The sequence below is a fragment of the Xenopus laevis genome, chromosome 6L (genome assembly GCF_017654675.1).
Source record: "Xenopus laevis strain J_2021 chromosome 6L, Xenopus_laevis_v10.1, whole genome shotgun sequence".
In the NCBI taxonomy this organism is placed as follows: Eukaryota; Metazoa; Chordata; class Amphibia; order Anura; family Pipidae; genus Xenopus; species Xenopus laevis.
Window position 1 is genome coordinate 76,071,194 of NC_054381.1, and position 26,156 is coordinate 76,097,349.

The 26,156-nt window shown below is 37.3% G+C and overlaps 1 protein-coding gene across 3 annotated transcripts in view; it reads right to left on the reverse strand.

The window, feature by feature from the left end:
- dnah5.L (dynein axonemal heavy chain 5 L homeolog) overlaps window positions 1-26,156 on the reverse strand; it is a 236,480-nt gene that overhangs the window by 204,163 nt on the left and 6,161 nt on the right. For all 3 annotated transcript variants that reach the window (XM_018267644.2, XM_018267645.2, XM_018267646.2), the window contains exons 2-9: window positions 13,371-13,505; window positions 12,004-12,088; window positions 7,860-8,023; window positions 6,589-6,810; window positions 5,934-6,071; window positions 4,856-5,032; window positions 1,949-2,062; window positions 1,264-1,371 (exon numbers count right to left, since the gene is read on the reverse strand). In XM_018267644.2, the coding sequence (XP_018123133.1) occupies window positions 1,264-1,371; window positions 1,949-2,062; window positions 4,856-5,032; window positions 5,934-6,071; window positions 6,589-6,810; window positions 7,860-8,023; window positions 12,004-12,088; window positions 13,371-13,505 (1,143 nt within the window). The remainder of the gene's footprint in view (window positions 1-1,263; window positions 1,372-1,948; window positions 2,063-4,855; window positions 5,033-5,933; window positions 6,072-6,588; window positions 6,811-7,859; window positions 8,024-12,003; window positions 12,089-13,370; window positions 13,506-26,156) is intronic.

Sequence of the window (26,156 nt, forward strand, 5' to 3'; positions counted from 1 at the left end):
AGAAAAGTATGGGGCACTTTTCAAGTGGTGATATAATTTCTCAGTATAGAAAACATAGATAGGAAGGTGCTCCGTTGGTAGACATAATGTTTGTACTGAAGGCCTCGGAGTAGGACTCCAAGGCTGACTTGAGAGCAGAACACATCCTGGTGAAATAATATTCTGTAATGGAATCTGCAGAAATTATGACAATTTCTCTCTCAATACAAATATCTAAACTGTCATCTTTTAAAGGACAAGTTAAGCTTAACTAAAGAAATTGGATAAAAATATTCATATGCATTATGTTTTGAGCTTCTATGCCAGCCCCTGACAACCACAGCACTTTAGCAGTAAAGATCTGTGCCTCTGAAGATGCTCCAGTAGCTCCCCATCTTCTTTTCTGCTAATTCACTGTACATGCTCTGTGCTGCTGTCACTTACTGAGCTTAGGAACAGACTCAAAATATACAGTACACATAGAATATAAATGTCACAATATAAGGCTGATTAGTAATTAATACAGATAATTACTGAATGGCAGCACAGAAACCAGTGCAACTAGCATCATAATTGAATAATCTGTCCTGTAGCATCAGTTTAGTTTTCAGGCCAGCCTCATTTTCTGCTCAATAATTTGCGATGACCCAAGCTTAGCTTAAACAGCTGCTCAGAGCCCACTGACTTTCCAAGATGGTGAGCCCCTGTGACAAGTTTGAAGTTCTGGATCATTGCTGCTATTGAGAAGTGTATGGTATTTTTGGCCATATTCATTTTTTGTTTATTTTAAATATTAATTCAGAAATTAGTGGCACATATTACTATAAAGTATCTATAAGTAAACTATATTTTTCATATTTTGTCACTTGTGTACACCTTAGAATAAACAGATGGGCAAATAAATTTGCCTGACGCAAATTTGTGACGAATTTTCGCATTTCGGCACCGGCACATAACTTTCACAAATTTTTCGCGATTTTGCGAGTAATTCGCTAGTTTTTCTGCAAAACAGGAGAAATTCGCCCATCACTATAAAAAGACCATCAATTAAGTATAAGGAACTGTTCAAAATTGTTAAAAATTTAAATTATTTGCTTAAAATGCACTCTATAGAAGAAGGTATTCCTGTAATTTTGAGCTTTCTGGATCATACATTTTGGAATAACGGACCCTATCCCTATACTGAAGGTAGCAAAAATGCTTGCAAGCAAGATTGATTGTACAAATATACAATATGCAGTGTCAAACAATAAACATGTACCATTTATTGAGAACATACAATACCTTTACAAACAAGGATGTGATTTTCTCAGAGGTGTTATAATATCGAGAGATGTTATGAATCATTCCAATAGCATTCATAAGTCTTGGGATAGAGTCAATCATAGAAACCTATGCACAATGAAAATGGAAGATTTAGATGCAAAGTTTTTATCTTGTCATTTTTGGACTAGTGTACCTGATGCCCATTACAAAACTGGTCTTCAAGGGTACTAGTTCAATTGTCTAGCTCACAGATACCTGGAACACTGTCCAGACAGCAGCTACATGGTTTAAAGTTGCCAATGTCCTCTATAAAGTGCATATTATTAAAGGATTACTGACCAAAACTTGGTAGTGTAATATGGGGCAATTACAAAACCCTCATTCACAGGCCACAAAAGCGCAGGCCCATGTCTGTGAGCACTTTTAGATCTATAAATCACAGACAATTTTTATTAAAACAGGTTTCATCAAAAGGTTAGCCATAGAGATTACACAGAGTACAATATTCAGTATGACAAAAGATTACAGAAAAAGAAGGTCAAGAGGCAGGGATAAATATATAGTAAAGAAAAACTGGTGACATCTGGTACAAAATAAAGCTGGAAAGCCATAATGAAAATCGTTTTAAATTTAAAATAAAAAAGTTTATATTTAATTTTAAAAATATATACTGTAGTATTTGATTACAATTTTAAACACTTACAGGGTCACTGTTGTAAAGCGGATCACAAAACTTCTCCAATGTATATAGATATTTCACATTATCTTTTGCTTCATTTGCTGAGTCTGTAATCCGTGTGTCCAATAGCCGCCAAGTCTTAATCAGAAAAATATTCAAGCATTTTAATGGGAGATAGAGATTTTTCCTTACACATTTCTGCCACAAATTACAATTTATGAACCATTTACAATGGAATATATGTCACAGCTCAGGACAACCTAATGGGAAGAAGCCTTTGACTAGACTGTCAAAGCCTTTGCCAGTCAGAGGATATGGCACTGGACCAGTTAAATAGAGCAGCAGCTTTCCTGCCCAACACACCTGCTGTTTGAGAAGGGTTCCCCTAACCCTTCATTCAACATTTGGTAGTTAGAGATAATTTAGAGGGTCACTGCTGTGAAGCGGATCACAAAACCTTTCCATTGTATATAGTTATGTAACATTATCTGTTGCTTCATTTACAGAGACTGAGATCCATGTGTCCAATAGCCATAATTTGAGACAAGTATATCATTTTATTTCCTGTAGTGGTGGACTAAGTAAAGGTGCCCATACACTGAGAGATCCGTCAATGTTCGGCAATATCGCCAAACGAGTGGATCTCCCTCCGATATGCCCACCTTGAGGTGGGCAATATCGGGCTGATCCGATCGAGGGCCCTAGGGCCCAATGATCGGATCCTAATGATGCCTTAGTGGGCGGTCGGATCGCGGTACCGCATCAACGAATAGATGCGGCCGCGATCCGACGGGATTTTCTGTCCCATCCGATCGAGATCTGCCCGACTTTCTACCTTAACGGATAAAACTAAGCTACATCTTCCTCAATCTTATGTCAGTGACATCATATCCTGTATGCCTGGAAATGCATTACGCTGGCGACTTTTCTTTTTTTAAAAGGATTGCCTTCAAAAGTCCAAAAAAGACTTATGTATGAACAAATTGTTTTAACTAATTTGAGGGGCATGCCACATTTATATAAGGATGGGCTCATGTTTAGGGCATTAGAGAATCTCTTATGTCTTTATTATGGCTCATTGGTCATTTGTTTTAAAAAGTGGTGACTTGAAACATTTGCACCAACATTACTATTAAAGACGTCCATACGACTTTTAGGTATAAAGTCAAATTAACCTAATCGCAAGAGTGCTAGCAAAGTTTCGCAAGACAGAAATTAAAGATAATGAAAATTATAACATACCGCCACCCCAAAGATGTCTCACCGCTCCCTACTTCACTGAGTATACCACACAAGGCTTGGACTCTAGCGCTCAATCTGTTAGGTCACTCTACTCCACTAAAGTCTAAGTACTTACCCTTTTGTGGCAATTCATATCTCACACACCTCAGATTTTTGCAGGACTTTGTTTTCTGGCCTAAAAGTAGCAGCACATACTTGGGGGGCCTCCAGGATTATGCACTCTTGCATACTCACAAATCAAGGAGAAGATTCACAAAACACACCTTACCTTTTAAAAATATCTCCAGTTGAGACATGCATTCCAGGCCCAATTTGACTCTCTTTCCCCTCAGCTGACCCACCTCACGATAGAGGAAATACTCCACACCGCCACCTCAAACTGACATATAAGATCTATCACCTTATGCTTACAGGCCTAGGTGGCAACACTATACAGGCCCCAAACTGTTCCAAGCAGCAGAAGAATGGTGGTCGACACAAATCCCCGAACTTACTTCAGAAAATTGGGAAGAGGCAACTGAGAATTAATATCCTGTCCTCTTTTCGATAAAGGACATGCTAGTCCAATATAAAATTCTCCACCACCTATATATAACTCCTATGAAACTACGCCAAATGACTCCAGTCCCTACTGACTCCTGCCCAAGATGTGGTACACCCGCGGCAGGCTTCTTGCACATGTTCTGGTCCTGTCCTCAAATATTATGCTATTGGTCAGCAGTAATAGAATTCCTTGCAACTAACCTTCCCCTGAGTGGTGGCACCAGCAACTTGTCTCCAAGGGGTAGAAGACGACAGCATTCCGCAAAGACACCTTAAAACACTTTTCAAAATACTGATTTTCTATGCAACAAAAAACAGTGGCGATGTACTGGATGGGTACAGCACCTCCCACAGTAAAGGCCTAGAGGGAGTTGGTCAACAAAATGGTTCCCCTGTATACCAGAACAGAGGTTCTAACGCCAAATCTGACATGGTCTGGGGTCCCTGGTGTGACCTGGATGATCCAAGCATTCATATAGAACAATAATTTCTTTAATGCATCCTGCTATGCCAAATTTTCTAGCATTAAGTACCATAGCCAAACTTAGGAAATACCCAATGACAAAAAGTCCCCAAAAGAAGAAGACTGATACAACAACACATGAACAACCTGTTCTATTAAGTATGCTAACTACGAGACAGTACTAACCATTCTGTACAGATACATGTGTGAATGGAAAATTGCGCTTTAAGAAAAAAAAATAATGTTGTTTTATATATATATGTTATTTAAATCAAATTGGGAGCAGAAGTAGTAAATACTATTAGTAAGCATGTTGGAGACCTCTAGTGACCAAAAAGAGGCAAAACCACAATCTCAATAATTTCTCCAAAACATGCTATTCAATAAAAAAATATTTTATTCACATCAGTAGTTAAAAAACATGTATAGTAATCCCTCTAACGCCTAACGCGTTTCATGCTTACACAGCACTTAGTCATAGGCAGAATCCCTATATATATATATATATGTAGCTTTTAACTACTCTGGACAATGACCTGTACACCATCTTAAACTTCACTTAATGATTATGAGTAGTGGTTTGTTATTTTTTGCATGTTTTATATGTTTAAAATAATAAAACTTTACCTATAAAAAAAAATATGGTAAATGGCACTTGCATCAGATTACTATATATGCCAAACCTTAAGAAGCTTGGATTTTGCTGCCGTCAAGACTCCAAGAACAGCTTTCACTTCAGGTGTCTTTAACTGATCCAGTAAGTAATGAAATTTAGACAGTCTCTTTTTCCAGTGGTCAAGCTCAGCTCTAGGACCTAGGTCATCTGATTCCTTCCTCAGCTGATTGCTCTCTGCCAGAACCTATGCAAACAGAAAGAACAGTTGGATAATTAGATAAATCGTACAATTATTTTTTGTATGAATAATTCAAACTTTGTCAAAGACCAAATAATGTTGCCGAGTGAGAAAGGTTGGGATTACAGCATTTTCTGAATGCATCACCAGCATACAAGATAAATATCTTAAAATGCATAATTTAAATCTGTGTTTTATACAAACCAACCAGATTATTTTATTCAAGTATCAAGTCTAACATTGTAATGTGTAATGTAGTACAATCCAACATATATATGATAATATATATTTTGGCAATCATGTTCTTTGCCTGTAAATATATTATCAAACCAGGTGTTATTTGTTAATAAAACTACCTCTTCAAGGATATTCCCCCATCTTACCATCAGTAATTTTTGTATTATTATATGTACTGACGTCGAATCAATGCTATAATAACTGACTTTCCATCGAAAATCATGCCCTAATTTATTACGATGGACACATAATTAATGTAAGCTTGTCCCTAAAGCTGTTGAGCAGAAAATCGTTACCCAAATATTGTATTTATCTACAAATGCATTTCATAAATGAATCACCACCAGCCACTGTACAGAGCATGTATTGTTCCTGTATAATATTATTTTACTGTAATATTACATATGGAGTAAAATATTTAGGCAGCACATACAATTAACACTTGCATAACTACAGCTTTATGGGGCAAAACTTGTATTGAGGCTACCCCTTCCTCCAGGAAAACTCACACTGCAGCATAATCTTAAAGAAGTTCTCACCAAGGTATCTCCTACTGGCCCAGTAGGGTGGTGTGCCTGGGTGCAGTCACAACGTCTGCCACCATGATCTGCATGCCACTGACAAAATACAGTGTATCTTTTCAGATATTGTAATTTCTGAATTTACTAACCTGTTCAATTTGCATGATCCATACTTTCATGCACTTCTCGATTCTTTCAAGGCCTTCTGAACTGTTAGCTACAGTCAAGTAATCACTAGGTCCCTTTAATGTTCTCAGATCATATGTTTCACATTTTTCCAAGTTAACCTAGAAAAATAAATATGTTATATACAGATATGAGATATAAAAAGAGTAAATGTAAGGGAAAAGGTGAATTAAAAGGCACAGATAAACCACATATAGACCCATTTGGTAGGGATAAAACAAGCTAGGTTCCAATGTCTTGAACATATGACAGCTAATAAACGGGCTGTCAGTATTCTTGTATTTATAGCTCTCAATTTTAAGGTTGCCTTGGTGCCATAAAACTAATGGTTAAGGATTTATATTTGGCAACCAGGACATAAAGGGAATTAAGACAAAATGAGAGCAAAAGTATCTTATTTTAGGGTCTAAGAAAATGATATGTGTGTAGCTTGTGAATACGTTTAGTTTTATGAAGTCTTTAATATAGTTAATGTACATTGTTGGGGTACACTTGGGAGAAAATTAAGCAGGAGAAGGTAAGATGCATGCATGAGAGTACAGTTAGTTTTGCAGACGGACAGAAAAGAGAACAGTGAAGAATTAATAATGACAATAATAATAAAACGACTGTGCATACCTTGTCCATTAAACTTTGTTGTGCACCAGAGAGAACACCAACAAAACCTTCCAAAGATCCCAGAAAGTCTTGTTTGACATTACTAGCTTCCTGGGGATTAACCAGAGTCCCCCAGCCATTATCCATGATCTTTAGAGCAGGAATATAGATATCTGACAACAAAGATTCAACACTTCCTAGCAAACTGTTGCCTGAAGTATCAAGCATGTTGAAATTCACTTCCTATGGTAAAAAAGCACAACATTTTATAGTAAATTAGTTTTCCTATTGCGAATTAATAAATTATTATATCCAAATGGCTATAACACTTCTCCATGCTGCCATTAGATCCTGCTTCTGCTTAAATCAATAGTCGGTTTTTAATGGTATATCACTGTAATGGCTTCCTCTTACTTACAGCACCAAAAAAAATAATTTCTGTGTTTTTGGGGTAATGTCAGTAATATTGGCTGAGCTTACAAAAACCCTCAGGAAACTAGCATTTTAATGGTCACATTTTCACTTTTTTCCATTGACATTTATACTTCAATCCCCCTTATTGCATCCAGTCAAATATTTTACATTCTTTTTTTTACATAAATAAGCAAACATTCGAGTTGTGAGTTTATTCAAGTTAAAAAAAACCTCACAAACTCAACCTTTGATAAATAACCGCCTAAGTTACTGAGTATTTTACATAGACCTCTTATATAGCTTACATTGTGTTAACCTTTCCTTTTCTTTTAACTTATATGCATGTATGAAGCGATGTGCTCCCATTACTATTAAGTGTTTTACAATGTAATAGGCTTGAAGGCTAGGAGATTCCTGCACAATTTACTGTTATCATGGAAATGCCTGTATTTTTACTGTTTGTTTGATGAGGTTGCCTTGAGGTGGGCAATATTAGGATGATCCAATCATTTGGCCCTAGGGCCCACGATCAGATAAGAATTGTTGTAAATGCAGGAAAAAAATCAAAACTTTTCATAAGATATTTGGCCTGTTTTTCACCAGTTACAACCAGATCAAGGACCAAGTCAGCAGTATGGCCATTGTTAGTATGTGCTAGGAATTTCAATGAATAGTAGGAATGAGGTCCGTGCTCGGAAGCATTTGCAATCTATGAACTATGTCAGTCAGTGCCACAAGTTTGTATTAATCCCCCCACAGACAATCGGAAACATTTATCATTTAACATATCAGAGACGACTTAGGGAATGGAACAACATATGTTTACAATAATCTTCAGTGTCCCACAAAGTAAGCAGTACAACTCTTGACCAGCTTACCCTATGTACATTCTCTGTGGTAACAGGTTTTGTGGAACTAGAACGAATGAAGAATATACAAACACCCATCAAGGCAACATCTTTCCCTTCGGTCAGAAAAACCTTGGGCTTTTTGTTTCTTGCAACTAAAGTAGAAGTGACTGCTCCAAATGATCCCAAATTTCCTAGAAATAGATAGTAAAGGATATATTATAATAAGACAGATCAATACATACAAAGCTATGCTATCAATCAAAATACTGATTCCAAGAGTGCCCAAGACTTAATAAAATTAACAAAAACTAGTACAGGTAAGAGAGGACAGGACTGTGCTAAAATTAAAAATATTGCCATAAAAGGAAAAAACACCTTGGATATATCATATAACTTATCACTCGGGACCCATCATTACCAGCAAGTACATAAAAAGTTATGGTCAGTAATGATGCATTTTTTTATAATGATTACCTAATTACTTAATCAAAAAAATTTGATAAAGTAAATAAGAACTTGGACAATAGAGGTGCAACAGATATAATCTGCATATATACAATACAGCATAAATGATTACTTACTAAACTAAAATGTCTTCTTTTGGTGTTGGTTATGCTGTTTGTACATTAGAAACTGGCTAAGGATTCGCTATAGCAGGTGGCTGTCAATTAAACATTCTATATTTAAGTAGAGTTCTTTGTGGGGTGCCACAGGGTTCTGCTTTGAATTGCCACAAAAAGGTAAAACAGCAAAGGAGGATGCAAGGTTTTTTGCCTGCATTTATTGAGAGGTGTAACCTCTGATAAAACCACCTTCATAGTGTTGCCTTTTTGTGGTGATTCAAAGCATGAGATTGGAATAAATGGTGAACCCAGAACCGTTAAACGAAAGGAACACCTGCACCGGGTCTGTCGAAAGTGAGAAGTGTGCCCATTTGAAGTAATATTCTGTTTTGTTTCACTTTTATTTAATTTGTTCATTAATGTCTACGGGGTTAGCATTGTAATGGTGTTGCAGATGACAAAACTCTGTAGACTAGCAATGTGGAAAGTTATCTGGCAGATGAGAATCAATCTTGATAAATGTTATAATATAGCCCTGGGATATAAGACTTAATGGGAATAATGTAAGGAAATCTTTAATGGAGAAGGACCTAGAGGTACTTGTGCAAAATAAACTTGGCTGTAAAAAGCGATAACAGTCAGCAGCAGCGAAGGCAAGCGTGGTTATTCACAAGAGGCACTGGAATTCATTTTGAATATGAAGTGCAGTTTTAATCTCCGGTGCTCGAGGGAAATATTATTAAATTCCAAAAATAGACTAAGCTGTTAAAGAGTATAGAAAGTCTCCGTAATTTAGAAAGAAAATTCTCTCTCTGAAGTGGTTGTACTAGCACATATATATATATTATGTATGGGGTTTTTTTTTTACCTTCCTAGACAGGAAGTTTTTTTTTACCTTCCTCATTAAGACAGGAAAGTTGAACAAAATGGACATATGTCTTCTCTCAGCCTAAATGACTACAAGGTACTATGAAGGTAAATTATTACTATTCTATCATTTACTGTTCCTAAATTAAAATATTTGACTACAGTAGAACCCCCATTTTATGTTTTTCAGGGGACCAAAAAAATTATTAAAAATCCGGATAAAAATGTAAAATCAGGGAAAAGTGTTAAAGTAACTTTTTCTTCAAGTACTGAAAGGATATAATCAAAGGAGTCTCTTTTACTTTGAGATTTTAATAACAAGGGTTAAAAACTATGGGGTGATAATAAAATAGAACTCCCTATTCCATGATGGGTAAATGGCCGGTGTCCACAGACTTATAATAATAAATGTAATATTGATCTTGAGACAACCAGTCTGGATGCCCAGAGAAAGGCCAGACCTGAGACAGATAGGGTAAAGGGAAGGCAGATGGTGGTCTCAGGTAATCATACACGTGCGTGCTGGCCAAAGGTCAAGACCCTGCAGACAGAAGTCAGAGGGTTAAACATCAGTTAGGCCACAATACAGAAGTGTTGTTTCAGAAACTGGTGTCGCCATCCTGTCTGAGATTAGCAGACATAGCTCACAAGGTTTGTGAATGTTGGGATCAGGAAACCATTGTATGGTGCAATAAATTTTGCAATATGCATGCCAGTAAGTTTCCATACCTTCCAATGTAGAAGGAGGGTTGGGACCATGTATGGTATATCTGTGTACCCCTATTTCAGATTTACTGTAAATTCCCGCAAAAAGGTATACAAGCTTGTTGCAAGGGGAGTGTCTTTGGAAAGCTCTCGTGTTTCACTTTATTCCATTCCATTCTAAGGTGATTTCTACGACAGCTTCCCCAAGCAAAACTTTTGTATTGTCTTTTACAACCAAATAAATCTACCTTACTTATTTTGCATAGCCTTCTCTATGTAAAACATACCATCAGGGGACATGTGCAAGGCCTCTCTGTCAGTCACATACACAACCTAAAGCAATATGTGATTGGTGCAGGACTATATAAGGGGCAGACTAATTGGAATTGACCATTTACAGGTGTAGGGATGTGTAATATAGCCATCCCCAGTATTCTTTAGCAGGCAGTCTCCTAGTGTTATAGACACCTAACTCGGTCCTAAAATACAGTTTGGAGGGGTAACTGTTTCCTATTTCTGCTTAAAGCTATGCCCCTTGTTTCTCACAGTGACCAGTAGATGGCATTGTGGCAAGGTATAAAAGCCGCTGAAGCCACGCTTTCAGTGTCCATTTTGTGCTGGCTCTAACCTGAACAGGCAGGTAGAGCTCTGTGGAACCTAGACAGGTCAGGTCTAATATAAGATAGGCTACTCACCCTTAAGAGGTCACTCTAGGAGTGACAGATAGACAGGTTATTTAGCTGAGCAGCTCAAGGCTCTGACGAGGAGAGTCAGAGGGATTAAGATCCCGGGTACTAATAGCCCAGAAGTAGGGACTAAGTGTATAGAACTAGGGTTGAGAGGTTCCCCTCAGGTTCCACTTAGGGAAAAGGCTGAAAGCTGGGTTTACCTTCATTGCTGCTGAGCACGTCCTTTTATCTGAGGGGACTAATACTGACAAAAGGTGATGTGAGTATGTGCCTATCCATTGCTGATGTGAAATCCTGTCTGCTCTATTACATACTCCATTGAAGATTGTATATGTTCAATAAATATGTTCTTGGAACCACTGGCGCCAAATTATTATACCCTGTATCCAGTTACCGTTGCATTACACCCTGCCTCCACACCACTGCGAGGGCTTACTCCCTAAGATTAGCACAATATTGGGAGTGGAGCAGACTAGTAGTGTAACAGAACACACAATTTACTATAGCGCTACACAGGCAAAATTATTCACAATTTATAATTATTCACAAATTATAACATTCATAGAGTGGAAAAAAAGCAGTTTTTGGGTACATCAGGACAAAATTTTGATGTAAAATCCGGTAAATGCACCAATTGAAATTATTGGTTTTTATTGGTGGGTCCACAAATAAAAGATGTAAAATGCAGGAAAACTTAAAATCAGGGTACATAAAATCGAGGTTTCACTGTATGTGCAAAAAAACAATAAACATTACCTGGAAATGTTATTTTAAAAAAAATGAGGTATGGTCTGGATAGTTCCATTAGTTTCACAGGCAATAACTATGGACAACATGGCCACTCCAGTTTATGTTTTGGATTCTTTGTAGGTATAGATTATTATTGTTTTAGGGTTTTTTAATAGAATAATACTTTAAATTTGAAAATATTCCATTAATGATGCATTTAAATATATGAAGGGAATCCGTTTAAGATACTGTTTGGAAGTGGGGATATCCAGAAAGCTGTGAATTTTGAATATTGTATTACACTCTGTGGAAGTGCCAGGAAATGCGACAGTAGATGTTTATTGCACTGTGCCAATGCTGACAGCTTTTATTATATTTATATGAAATAAAGAAAGTCATTTTTTTATTGGATCCTGTATAAGATCATATTTAATCCTGAGTTTGGATACATGTGAATCCACGCACATCTGACAGGAAAACCACTGTAACCTGTTAGTACAATAATAGTGGCACTTATCTAGCCAAAACAGTAATAAGCATATGTATAGTTACCAGCATCAACATCGCATTGACATTTTCATACCAAGTATATTTCTTAAAAAATAATTTTGCAGTTACCTGCTTCAGTTGCCTCCACATCTTGGTAGTAAAACAAAATATGCCGAAGTCCTCCAACTGCGAAAAAATTATCAATGCGTTCAATCTGTGCCAGAGAAGAAATGTTCAGTTAGTTACAAGACATATTGATGAAGAATAATACATTTTTTTAGGAATTTCAGCTTGGGGTTTTTTTGTTATTGTTTTTTGGTTGGGGGATAGGAGGGGGTCATATCACTCCAATGTGCAGTGTAGCAGTGAAGAGTGACTGAAGTTTATCAAAGCACAAGTCACATGGCTCAGGGTACTTGAGAGACTAGGAACATGTCTAGCCCCACATCAAATTTCAATAAAATTTAAAACAAAAACAGTGTTCTCTCTTGAAAAAACTGGTTTCAATGCAATTAAAGTATGCATTTTATTAATAATATGTTTTCCCATGACAGAATCTGTTTATACAACTTTTTAAGTAACACTAAATAAAATTGTTTTATGTGAAACGAAACAATTACATTAAAGGAGAAGAAAAGTTTTTTAGCACTTCGAGGTGCCAAATGTTAGATACCCCCAAGTTAATGTATAAACTTACCTGAAACCCTGGGCTGGTTCTCCCATCAGAAGAAAACTGCACCGGCCCGGGGTTATTCCAGCGAGCACCACAGAGCACTCCTCTTCCGGCTACCCCCAAGTGCTAAACAACTTTCATTCTCCTTTAAAGCCATATTGCTTAAAGCAACAGTAACTCCAATAAATGAAAGTATTTCAAAGTATTTAAAATATAATGTACTGTTGAACTGCACTGGCACTACTAATGTGTTTGCTTCAGAAACTCTACTATAGTTTATATAGTAGCCATGGGGGCAGCCCTTCAAAGCTGATCAAATTCTGGTCATATTCAGAATTAGACAGCACTGGCACAAGATTTCTTGTGTTTTAGCTCTCCTTTAGGGCAAGGGCACATGGGCAGATTAGGGGAGATTTAGTCACCTGGCGACTAATCGCCTCTTCTTCAGGGAGACAATCTACGTGAACTGCCTTCCCCCTGCCTTCCACCTGTTAAAATATAAATTACTTGCGGTGCTTCGATTTCCGAAGTTTCCTCGTGAGGCGACTTCGAGCGACTTCGGAAATCGAAGTGCCACGAGTGCCATTGCGCTGGTGTTTTCTCATTATAGCAGGTGGAAGGCAGGGTGGAAGGCAGCTGTTGTTATGTAGTTCAAGGGCAATAAGCCATATTCATAAACTGATTAACCTTAACTATAGTTTGTTAGTTAGTAACTGTTGTCCAGCTAAATGTATAATGTAAAAATGGTCCAAACATTGTTTGTGTTCATGTGGCAAGCTTCATATATCATATCAGAAACAGACTGAGTTTAGTTTGTACAGACCTGATTACCCTCTAGAATTGCATCTTCTACCTCTGACTTTTCCAAATTCAAGCAGGCTGCAACAATACCGAGGACATAATCATGTCTGCCATCTAACTGTGCCCGTTTTGCTTCCTTCTCTTCCTTTAATTTTTGCTGAAAAAGAAAAACATTTGCAATAGTTATATGTAACACCAGCAAAATACAGTTGCTGAAATGTACTGATCCATTGGTATGGAAATCATTTATATGCCTATCAAATCTATCAAATAAAAAGCCTATTAAAAGTTTTCTTTGACAACATATCAAGAAACTATCCCTTACCTTTGCACATCCTGTTTGCTCACTTGCAGAACTTTGTCGTCTTTGTGTCCCCATTGTCTTATTCTTCAGCATTCCCCCAAGCACTGCACTAGCAACCTTTTCCTGCTGCAATCCTATCAACAAATCCCCTACAAATGGGCCCCTAAATTGTGGCAATGAGTGGCATTGTTTAGAAGGAAAACAAAAGTAGTATGGGGTGCTGTTTGTCTCAGCACCACCTTCCTACACACTTCATTGCCAGAACTGCATGGAATGTAAATGTCTCTGAAAAATGACTCACAGAGGTATTGTGCATGCTATTATGCCTGGCAAAATGAAAACACGTCTTACAAACTGGATATTTTAGTCCATTTACCTTATTAGTTCCCAACCATTAAACACAATTTCAAACACATATGGGTTATAAAAAAACAGAATGAATCTTCTTGTATAACACTGATTACACTTTGGGGCCCATTTACTTAGCTCGAGTGAAGGAATGGAATAAAAAAAACTTTGAATTTGAATGATTTTTTTGGCTACTTCGACCAACGAATTGGCTACTTCGACCTTCAACTACGACTTTGAATCGAACTAAAAATTGTTAGACTATTCGACCATTCGATAGTCGAAGTACTGTCTCGAAAAAACTTGGACCCTCTACTTCGCCACCTAAAACCTACTGAAGTGCAATGTTAGCCTATGGGGAAGGTCCCCATAGACTTTCTAATGTTTTTTAGGTCGAAGAAAAATAATTTGATCGATGGATTAAAATCCTTCGAATCGAACTATTTGCGGTAAATCCTTTGGGGCAAATTCACTAAGACGCGAAGCGCCGAACGCTAGCGTTAATTCGCTAGCGTTTGGCATTTTCGCTACTGCGCAAATTCACTAACGAACGCTGGCGTAGTTTCGCTAGTGTTACTTCGCACCCTTACGCCTGGCGAAGTTTCGCTAGCGATGTAACTACGCAAATTCACTAACGCGCGCAGTGTACTGAACGCTACCTTTTACGCTAGACTTCCTTCGCCACCTCAGACCTGGCGAAGCGCAATAGAGTAGATAGGGATAGTTTCAAAAAAAGCCAAAATTTTTTCTAAGTCCCAAAAAATGCTGGCGTGTTTTCTACATGATGGCTGATAGGCTGAAAAAGATCGAAAATTTTTTGGGGCTCCCCTTCCTCCCCCCTACATTTCCTGACTCATGGCAACTTACCTAGACAGTGGGCACATGTGTAGGGCAAAATAAAATTTTTATTTGGTGATTTGAAGGTTTTCTAGGCATTTGTAGTGCAGATACGTGTTCCTCCATTGAAATTTGAATTTCGCGCCGTATGCAAATTAGCCTTCGCTAGCGTAACTTCGCTTTATATAGCGAATCAACGCTAGCGCAACTTCGCAATCAACTTCGGATTTTAGTGAATTTGCGGAGCGCTGGCGAAACTACGCCTGGCGAAGTGCGGCGAAGTGCGGCGAAGTTGCGCTTGGCGCAACTTCGCATCTTAGTGAATTTGCCCCTTTGACTTCAATATTCGAAGTCGAAGGATTTACATTCGGCAGTCGAATATCGAGGGTTAATTAACCCTCGATATTCAACCCTATGTAAATCTGCCCCTTAATGTAATATGTCAGCATTTTCTTATTAATTGCAGTAATTTTGAATTCACAGCTGTTAAATTTCACTACAGTTTTTACCAATTTATGCATTATACCTTAGAAATTATTCAAAGCTAATGATGTAAAAAATAATAAAATACAGCCTGTTTGGAAAAACTATATGGGGGAATACTGGCCAGACTTGTATGTTGTACTTGTATGATGTGTAACATCCAATACCTGCTGCTACTGTGGGCTTTTATGGCCTCACCAAAACTTGTCCAAAACAACATAAATTTTTTTGATTAATCTCATATTTTCTAAAAACAAATATTACTATGATAAATTAAGCCATGTGTAAACATATTGGTAAATGCAGTGTTGTACTATATCACTTTTAGACAGGGGACACTTTATTTACCATCTTTACCTGTCCTAAACCCAGCCAGGTAAGGGGCAGCTCCCAGCAACTACCTCACATGCAACTCTTCAATTTAGGATGGGCTGTATTGTTGGAGAAAGAGTGTAGTTCAACTGTAACTTAGATGTAGTTAAACTGTAATTCTCAGGTTGAATAAGTCAGTTGGGCACCTGTGTTTCTTAAACATTTAATAAATAAAAAATATAGGAAAATTATGCCAAGTTCACCTTTACAGTATAAATATATACAGCTGGTATTACTGTATAACGCAGCTGTAGGCAATGACAATGCAAAATAACATACACACTCCAATGGAGCTCAAAAGATGTAGCATATATCAAATAGGTAGAGTAACACTCACAGGTTAAACCTTGCTGAATACATGGATTTTCACAATGAATGCCATCCAGGAGTAGGGAGGATACTTTCCATTGGGGTGCCTACACTAGGCAAGAATTACCTGATGAGTACTATCCCTGGAAGTGAGCTGTGCTTTATCACTAACCCTGCCTGCCTTATACCTCTGAGGTGTACTCTGACAGAATTAGTAGATAACACTCCTTCACAGGAGCATGGTATCTCAACTTAATGCAGGAAGTGAGGATCAATATATGTAGTCATCCAAAATATAAGGCTGAATGGTGGCACTGACTTTCATATAAGATCATTCTTAAATTTGATAACCTCTCTTCTTTACAAATAATTCTTCTGTTGTTACTAAACAAGAGTGATAAACAGTGGAACAACAGAAAAGAGAAGAGAAAGTGGTAGTTATGCACTGCAATAGCAAGGTCATGCCCTGAAAAAAAGGTAAGGGTTCTATTCACAATAGGTACTGTTGTCTACATGGAATACCTTTACTTATCTAAACTGATAGAATGTAAGCTCATTATTTCAATATTTAATGGCCCTATTTATCATACTGTGTAAAAAGTGGAGTGAATCATTACTGGTGATGTTGTACAGAGCAACCAATCAGCTATAAGCAACTTCACTCCACTTTTTACACAGCATGATAAATACTGTAGACCCTAAGGGGGTTATTTCTCAAAGGTAGAATGTTAATATTTCAGCTAAAGAAATTTCCAAACCTGAATATTGCTTTTCTGCTGAAAAACGCAAATACTGGCGTTGCATGATGGATGTTGGCTCACAACAGCCACGTGGGAATTGCTATAGTGGGTATTCCATTATTTTTAGTAGGGCTTCATTTTGTACGTATTTACAGTTTCAAAACACAATGTAAAACCGCCCTGTGTGACCCTTTTTTTTATTCATGGCTTTTAAATTGTTTGAGCCTTTTTTCTTCTCCTGTCGTCCTGTCATTTCAATTGATATCTGGTTGCTAGAACTTTATTACCTAAGATCCAGGCAGCAAGTGTCAAAACAGAGTCAATTGAGAGTAAAAATTGAGTAAAAAAAAAAATTAGCGTGCCTGAATAAAAAAAATAAGCAATAACAATTGTAACAATGAAACATTACAGTGAATCTTGCATTTTGACCCTAATAACCAGACTGCATTTTAGTTGCACTTTGTAAAATAGTAGAAAACAAAATACAATCTTTAAAAAAACATATATTGCACAAAGTGAGTAATGGCAGTGTTGGCAAGGGTATCAGTAGCACTTCACATACAGGTTATTGTAAAACTTCCAGCATTCCCCAGTGGATCCTAGTAAGAGCAAGATCTAGACCACAGGATGATATCTGAACACTGACCCTCTGAAAAGTCAGTTTCATTATATCATGCAGTATGGTTGAACAAAATATTACATAAATCAGCTCTATCTAGTGCTGTTTTGTCTTTCTAAACATAATATTATTACATATTACTATTGAGAGCATAATCTAAAGAAACAGAAAGCAACTTAAATACTATCCAGTATAAACTGTACATTATAAAATTTATTTGCTGATTTTATTTTTAATTACATAAGCTTTCTTAGCTTAACAACAAAAAACCAATGCAGCTTCTGGAACCTGGTTACCACAAGTCAGTAACACAGGCTGGATTAGGGCAAGTCTGAGCTTGAATCATAGGCAGCATTTCCTTCTCAATTTGTTTGGCTATAAATCTTAACAAATGATTCCTATCTTGGCAAGTTGTTGACTTAAAACAAACTGTTTTAAAACAGGTATTACTTCATAGCTACCACACAACAAATACATATACGGTAACTCTATCCCTAGGCTTCTTTCTGCAGCAACAATTATTACAAAATATCTGTGTTTCTATCTATTGAGTTTGTCTTTATAAAGGATATTATAAAGAAATCAAACGTAGCCCAACTGCATCAGCTGCAATGGCAAAAGGTGCATGTTCTCAGGACAACTGCAATTACACTGGAATCTAGGGATGTGTTGAATCCAGGATCCAGTTCGGGATTCGGCCTATGCAAATTAGGGATGGGAAGGGAAGTCAGGTAATTTTTTGTCACAAAACAAGGAAGTAAAAAATGTTTTTCCACTTTTTCCTTTCTGTCCCTAATTTGCATTAGCAAATTAGTATTCAGATTTGGTTTGGTGTTCAGTAATCTTGTATGAAGGATTTGTGGGATTCGGCCAAATGCCAAATGCCAAATAATGGATTTGGTGCATCCCATTTGGAATCATGGAGAAAAAACATATTTTTAAAAATAATTTCCTTTTTATCTGTAATAGTTAAACAGTACCTTGTACTTCATCCTGACTAATAAATCAATAACTAAATAGCATAAATCCACTGGTGGTAAAACAATCCTATCGGATTTATTTGGTAGTTCCTGTTGAACAATCAAATATTTTTTCAGGTTTTAACTGACATTAAGGCATATCAGTAAGATCACTACAGAAAATGAACAATTAACATTCCATTAACCCCAGACATGCATAAATGTATGTTCACAGGGATTTTACCAGTGCTTTGTAAAGGAGAAAAATGACCCTCTCCTCCAACAATTCTATACCCCTTTTAATACAGTCAAAAACCTAGTTTGCCCTTGTAGCTACTTGCTACTGCCACACTTATCTATGTGTGACCCTAGGTATATTATACTATATATATTATAGATTTGCCGAATGCTGCTCCATTAAAGGAAAACTATAGCCCCAAACTATGTAGGTCTCTATAGAAAGATATTGCATAAAACAGCTCATATGTAAAACTCTGCTTCATGTTAATAAACCATTTTCATAATAATATACTTTTTTATTAGTATGTGCCACTGGGTAATCCTAAATAGAAAATTGCCATTTTAAAAAAATAAGGGCCACCCCCTGGGATCGTACGATTCCCTGTGCACACAAACACACCAAATAAACCATACATGTTAGGTCACATGAGCCAATTAACATAGAGAGTTCTGTCTTTTGCTTCCACACTTCGTCCTGTTACAGTAAGAGCTGTGTTATTTCTGGTCAGGTGTTCTCTGAGGCAGCACAGAGACCGTCACAAAATGGTGATTCCAGACAAGAGATGTAAAAGGGCAGTTTTTACTTAAATATATATTCCAGTTTGGTAAGATTCTTTCATATGCCACTTAATTTGATATAAACTATTCTTTCATATGCCACTTAATTTGATATAAACTATCTGTTGCAAAGTATTCATTTTGGGGGTATAGTTTTCCTTTAAGGATATAAGTGGCTTGCATATTTTTCTTATGTCAGGTGAATAACCTTACACTGATCAGCAGTTTGGCAAGATACTGCTGCAAGCATTGCCACATCCCAGGAGGAGTTATTTGGGCTGAAAAATTAAAAGCAACCCCAATACTGAACCCTGCAGGACCCCACTAAGAACCCTAATCCAAATAGAGATTGTACCATTGACAACCATCCTCTGTTCACAATCCTGTAGCCAGTTTACTGCAATCCCAATGTCCGTCTGCTTACTTCATCATACAGTCTGACAAAACCTATCTTTTATAAAGTAATGTTGATTATAGCTCATAATGCCATTCTTCATAACATAATATTGCATGTGATCTCTTAACTTTCAAATAACTTGCCCACCACAGATGTCAAATGTACAGGCCTAGAACTGCCAGATCATAATCCCTTTTTAAACAGTGTTGTGCAGGTACCATTGCTAGGAACATTAATATGTAAAATATTTAGTATGTAAGAGGTGCAGTTATGTTTGGTACAGAAAGAAGTCAACAGCTGCACTTCATTCTGCATGTCCCTGCAGTGGAAAGCAGAAAAACTGACCACATGGGAATGCAGATCAAAACATCCAATAAGTCTGTTACTAACAGCAGTCAGTAAAACAAAACACCAACTACCATTTTTCCATATTGCTGGGGAGTATCTGTGAACAAATCAAAATACAAAGGACTTTAAAATAATAAAAATTACAGAATTACAAATTGTAATATAATGATATATAGTTATGCTTTAAATAAAATACAGTATATTCTTTACTTGAAGCTTCTGTACTAAGAAATATTAACATTTTGTATGCATACAGTACAAGATGAATACAAATATGATTTTCAGCAATATGATGAGATATGACAGAAATGTGAATTTGCTAACATATACCAAAGTATACCATGGCCTCACTTATGTATGCATTTGTATATACAGCACTATATTGTATTCATTCAAAATAAGACAACCCGCCTTACCTTCAAAACTCTAGTAACACTTTGTTTCCAAAGTTGCCTTCTACCAGCTCGGAACATGTTTTAACTGCTGCTGAACCCAGAGAAATTCTACAACAAGCAATGTAGACAGGCTTTGCTCATTATAAAGTAAGTTTTCAATATATGAGAAATTGTGTAGAGAATGATTCCAAATGCATCCAAACAGTGTCCAGAATACTCTTTTTGCAGTTGATAAGTTTGTATTCAGAGTACCAAGGGAAATGCTGAAGTAATTCAGGACACTGGACAATACTGAGCTCTGATGCTGTCTCCTCGCTATGCCAATATTTAAATAATGTGTCGCCAGCGAAGTGTTGTTAAGGTGCACCGTTTGCATGATGTTTACAAAAACCAAGAATTTAATTAATCTTAAACCTACTTAACGATGAAAACTATAGCTGTATGTTATCTCTGTTTAAAAGCAGCCCAACCCACACAGACAAACAGGATTGGAAAGAAAAAACAAGATGGTATTTCTGGATTGCTATAGTTTCAGTTATTAATATTATGACACCTTTATTATGCCGTAGATTTACTTGACAATATACTTTAAAGGTGTATAATATGTACAGAGGTAAGTGAGGTATTTATTTATTTTTATTCTGTTATCTTTTAATTTAAAAAATCGTGAAATTACTAGATATTAATGACTCAATTGTATAATATACAGACTTGATCAAGTAAACATAAAAAGAACTTTGATGGGATTCACAAGCATGGATTTATGATTTGGTTGCCCCTAGGCCAGAAGGTCCTGCGACTGCTCCTCAAGACCACAGACCCAGGGGCGATCCTGGCCCCTCTTGCTGCCTGAGGCAGCAGCAGTTGCTGCTGCCCCCCCCTCCCCCGGAAATTCGCTCTTAAAGTACCAGGAGCAGCATTTTTGCTGCCCCTGGTACCTAGTGGGGTGCTGCCGCCTGAGGCGACAGCCTCAACTCGACTCATTGGCGAAGCACCCCTGCACAGACCCCCCTTGCAAGCACATGCATGTGCAGGTTTCCTGGTGAAGCACTGGGGATTAGGTGCACTGGAGATTTAAAGAGCTCTCAAGTCTCCTGCGCACCTCTGGTGCTTTTGAAAAACTAGGATGCAGCTGGTAGTTGGGGGCAACATATATCTAGACCCTATACACAGGACACTTAGCAAAAGCTAAAAAGCTCTGAACCCTTCTTCAAGGGATTATACTTATTTATGGCCATGTGGTGGCCCATAAATGTGTAATACAGGGTGAACCCATTAAGCTAGAAAAATAGAAATAAAATTCTAAAATACACAAACTAGAATCACAACACAAGTAATCAAAACTTGCCTCTCTACTTGCTAGTTAAAAAAGAGCTACATCACACATATTCCTCATTCGTGGAAAGTGCAACAGAGATCAGGAAACATTTTATTTGAACATGTGATCAAATGTTTGGCTTCAGCTTTGAAAAAACATTGCATCCCAAACCACATTATTACTACAAAAAATAATCCAATCACACCGTCAAAAGAGCCACAGATATTGCTGAGGTATTTCACAAATATTACACAAAACACTACCAATTACCTTACAGGGAGACTCCCTTTAAGCAACTAGGGTGCAAATATATCACAACCAATCTGCCTTACACCAAATTACACTGGAATTGAAACAGACTGTAGAAACTCCCCTTACTGAAAAATAATTTTTGCTCACTATCACATAAATCGAAAACACAAGCCTGTACTAGAATCTCACATCACGCTCATTCATAGAATCTTTTATTCCATTATCATTCCACACACCCCACCACAACAGTTTGTTGGAAAACAGACAGAGATTGTTCCAGTTACTTAATGCAGGGAGGGTCTATTGTTGCTTAGCAATGTGATGTCATGTTTGACCTGTAACCCTGTGTGATTTTCTTATTCTTCTTCCTGTGTATGCTCTCTATGAAAAGTTCCTGTTGCAGACATGTTATGCTGAGTTCTATAAAGCAACCAAGTTACTATTCACACAGAAGTTGGTGTGTCTGTCCTCACTTACAGAGAAGCTGCATATGCAGTTCAGATCAGCTCTCTGCTAACAGGTTATGGGCCCAGATCACAGCACCACTGGTATCTGATCCTGAGAATCTCTGGAGAGACAGAAAGAAGCTGAACACATGGTAAAATGGCAGCTAGTCTGGAGTTCAGGTCAGGCATAGCAAAACTGAATAACAACTATCAACTATGGAAATTTAAGGTGGAAATGCTTTTATGTATGGATGGCCTGTGGGAAGTACTCTGCACAGAGAGACCAGAAAACAATCCTGAGGATTGTGATAAATGAAACAGACAGGCTAAAGCAGTTATTTGCCTACTGGTGGAAGATGATCAACTGATTCATATCAGGAAAGAATCTACAGCAAAATGTATGTGGAATGCACTGCAGGCACTCCATTAGAGATCAAACGTAAACAGTTAACTGTACCTGCGATAAGCTATACAGCATGAGACTGCAGAAAAATCAGGAAATTCAGGAACATTTAAATGCAACTTTAGAGATTGCAGAACAGCTCAGAGGAATTGGAGAGGAAATTAAAGACATGTATTTAGCAGCTCTCCTTCTATGCAGCCTTCCTGAATCATATAGCCCTCTGATAAATGCCATTGAAGTCAGACCAGAGTCAGAAATAACTCTAGAATATGTCAAATTGCCAATTTACTATTTACACAGAAGTTGGTGTGTCTGTCCTCACTTACAGAAAAGCTGTGCATGCAGTTCAGATCATCTCTCTGCTAACACAGTTGCCACCTAAATGAAAAGTCTTACTATACACTACTTATAGTCAAACAAAAATCCCAGAACAGCAAATTGACATTGACACTGTTTGCTCAAAAATCCAATGGCTGTCTGGTCTGATTGGGATTTCTCTCTGAAAGTTCATTGTTTCATTGCTGCTTACATTGAGCCTTTCACAGATTTAACAACTTTGGGTCCAAACAGAACAAGAGTCAGTGGCTAATTATGAAAAGGTTTATCCCAAACTTCCATCAGGTCGATAACATTTCACCAAGGTGCTTTTTTGAAGTACTATCTCTTTAAAACTTCGACCAATCACAACCTAAAAGCTGCCAAAGTGCTGTTTTAGCCTATGGGGGACCTCCTAGAACCTGTATGGAGGCAATTGGGGGAGTTTGGGAGATCGAAGTTAAAAAAACTTTGCTCAAAGTATGATCGTACGATTCAAAGTAGGCCGAATTCGGCCCATTTCGACCCCAAAAATCTTCAACCTCTATTTGATTGGTCTTTTTGAATTCGAAGTTCAAAGTTTTTTTAACTTCGAACTTCGACCTTTGATAAATTTGCCCCTTAAAGTTACCTATAGGTCATGCTGAGAAGTTTGTTTTTGTAAGTAATTGTTAGTTGTTCCTAAACCTGACTGTTTTGCCAACCTGACTGTTCCATCTCAGCCTGTCAGTTAACGTTTCTAATGTTACTGGACTCCTGCTGCACAAATATGGCAGCCATCTCATAGACGAACACAGGGAGTCAGATAGGTAATGTAAAAGCATTGGGCAAATACTTTATGGCAAAAAACTTTATGGCAAAATTATAAGTAGCATGCATAGTCAATTTTATGGTAGATGTAAAAAAGGTGAAAAACCTGAAACCCTTGAACTCTGCCTGCACCTACCCAGGACCAGGGAAACAATTAGATTTTTGCTTTCGTTGTTCAACCTGCAGCTGGCTGAAAAAAGCCAATCACTGATTGGTTGTATGACTTTTCTGCATGTCGTGCACATTCAAAATTCTGAAATGCACGCTCAACTTCAATGCAGTTCAGGTATGGGATCTGTTATTCAGAAACCCATTATGCAGAAAGCTCAGAATTAAAGATAGGCAGTCTCCCATACACTCTATTTTATCCAAATAATGCGAATATTTTTAAAATAATTTCCTTTGTCTCTGTAATAATAAAACAGTACCTTGTACTTGATCCAAACTACTAAATAATTAATGCTTACTGGAAGCAAAACTAGCCTGTTGGGGTTTATTAAATGTTTACATGATTTTCAAGTAGACTTAAGGTATAAAGATCCGAATTACGGAAATATCTGTTATCCAGAAAACCCCAGGTCCCAAGCATTCTGGATAGCAGTTCCCATACCTGCACATGCATTTTAATACATTCAGCATAAGGTTACCAGATTGCGTAAAAATTTAACAATTGTATGTTGCAGGGCTGCACTGATTTTCAAGCTTGCATTTCAGTAAAAGGGTCCTAAAAATACATTATAATTCAGTTGAAAAAACAAACAATTGTCCCTAAGATGTATTCCATTCATAAGGGCTAATTTACAAAAACACAACCGCAATTGCCGTCAAGCAAAATTGGCAGCAGCCATTGTGCAAATTGATACAATTTCTTTGTTGGCGCAGCTCCTCAGTAATTTCTTTCCTTAGTAGCAGGGTGCATGCCACATCATGTGTTCACCTTCACATGCTTCTATGGAACCAAAATACGAAATTGGCAGCACTCCCAATTATAGTATAAAACCGCCTTTATTCTTTCACATATATCATGGCAACAGCAGCAACGTTTCGGACCCACAATGGTCCTTTTTCAAAGCTTTGTCAGCTTGAAAAAGTACCATTGTGGGTACGAAACGTTGCTGCTGTTGCCATGATATATGTTAAAGAATAAAGGCAATTTTATACTACAATTGGGAGTGCTGCCAATTTCGTATATTGTGCAAATTGATGTCATAAATTAAAGTAACTTGCATTCAAAACAGCTCCTAAGAATCACATGTTAATGCCCTTTTAACAAACCAAAAGGGATGCCACCGTCACTATAAAAATCATACTTCCCAACATTTCGGAAATAAAAAGAGGGACAAAAAAGTTGCAGCACGTAGCATGGCAAAAAAATAAATAACCACGCCCATTTTTGTTGGCAGGTTATGAAAGTTCGAACATATTTCTGTGTTTTTTTAGTTATTACAGTTTTGCTAATGAAGGTGAATTGCCCTTTAAGCGGAGTCTAACATTTCCCAAGGGACCTGTTATTTTATATTATTACAATTACTTATTTGCTTATCTCAAAATTGTTACAAAAGTATCTTATCTGCTCCTGTGGCTGTTCTGGGTTCTCTGCCAAAAGCCAATTAAGTTGAAACATTGTTTCTTTTTCTGGCTTTTAATTGCAGCGAAAAACTGAACTTTCCAGTACAAACGAGGGACTGCAGGTTGAGCTGTCAAAATAGGGACTGTCCCTCTAAAAACAGGACAGTTGGGAGGTATGCAAAAATGTTGCCACAACTGGCATCCTATTCATAAATTCTTACACAATTGCTTTCGTATTGATATAGAAACAACTGCAGCAAAAACAAGACTGTGAAATTGTGTGTGTGGGGGGGAGGCTGCATTCTGGGTAGAAACAAGTCAAATTGTGCCAGAATGACAGTTTGCACACACATAAGTCAATGACCCTATACTGTTTTATAGTCGTTGCCTATTTGTATAATGATGGAATATCCTCTCACTGCACTATAAACTCTTCTACACCAAATATGTTGGGTGTTATGCAATGTAACGTGTTTATGTTTTCCAAAATTAACAACAAAAGCTTACAATAGTAATGCAACTGTGCTTATTAGCATGCACGTTTAAGGATAACAAATCTGCATTTCTAAGGCACATTAAATACATGAAAGTAGCACCCATAAGTCAGTGTCCTTGAAGGACTTAGGAAATATATAGAGATTTCTATTAAGCAAAAGATTACCTTCCCAGTTCCTATAAAGCCCACTAGGTGGAAGAAGCATGCTGACCATAGAATTGGTTTAATGCAGAATATTAGTAACAGTTTTCATTCTTAGTAGCACTACAATAAATTCAATTTAAATAAAC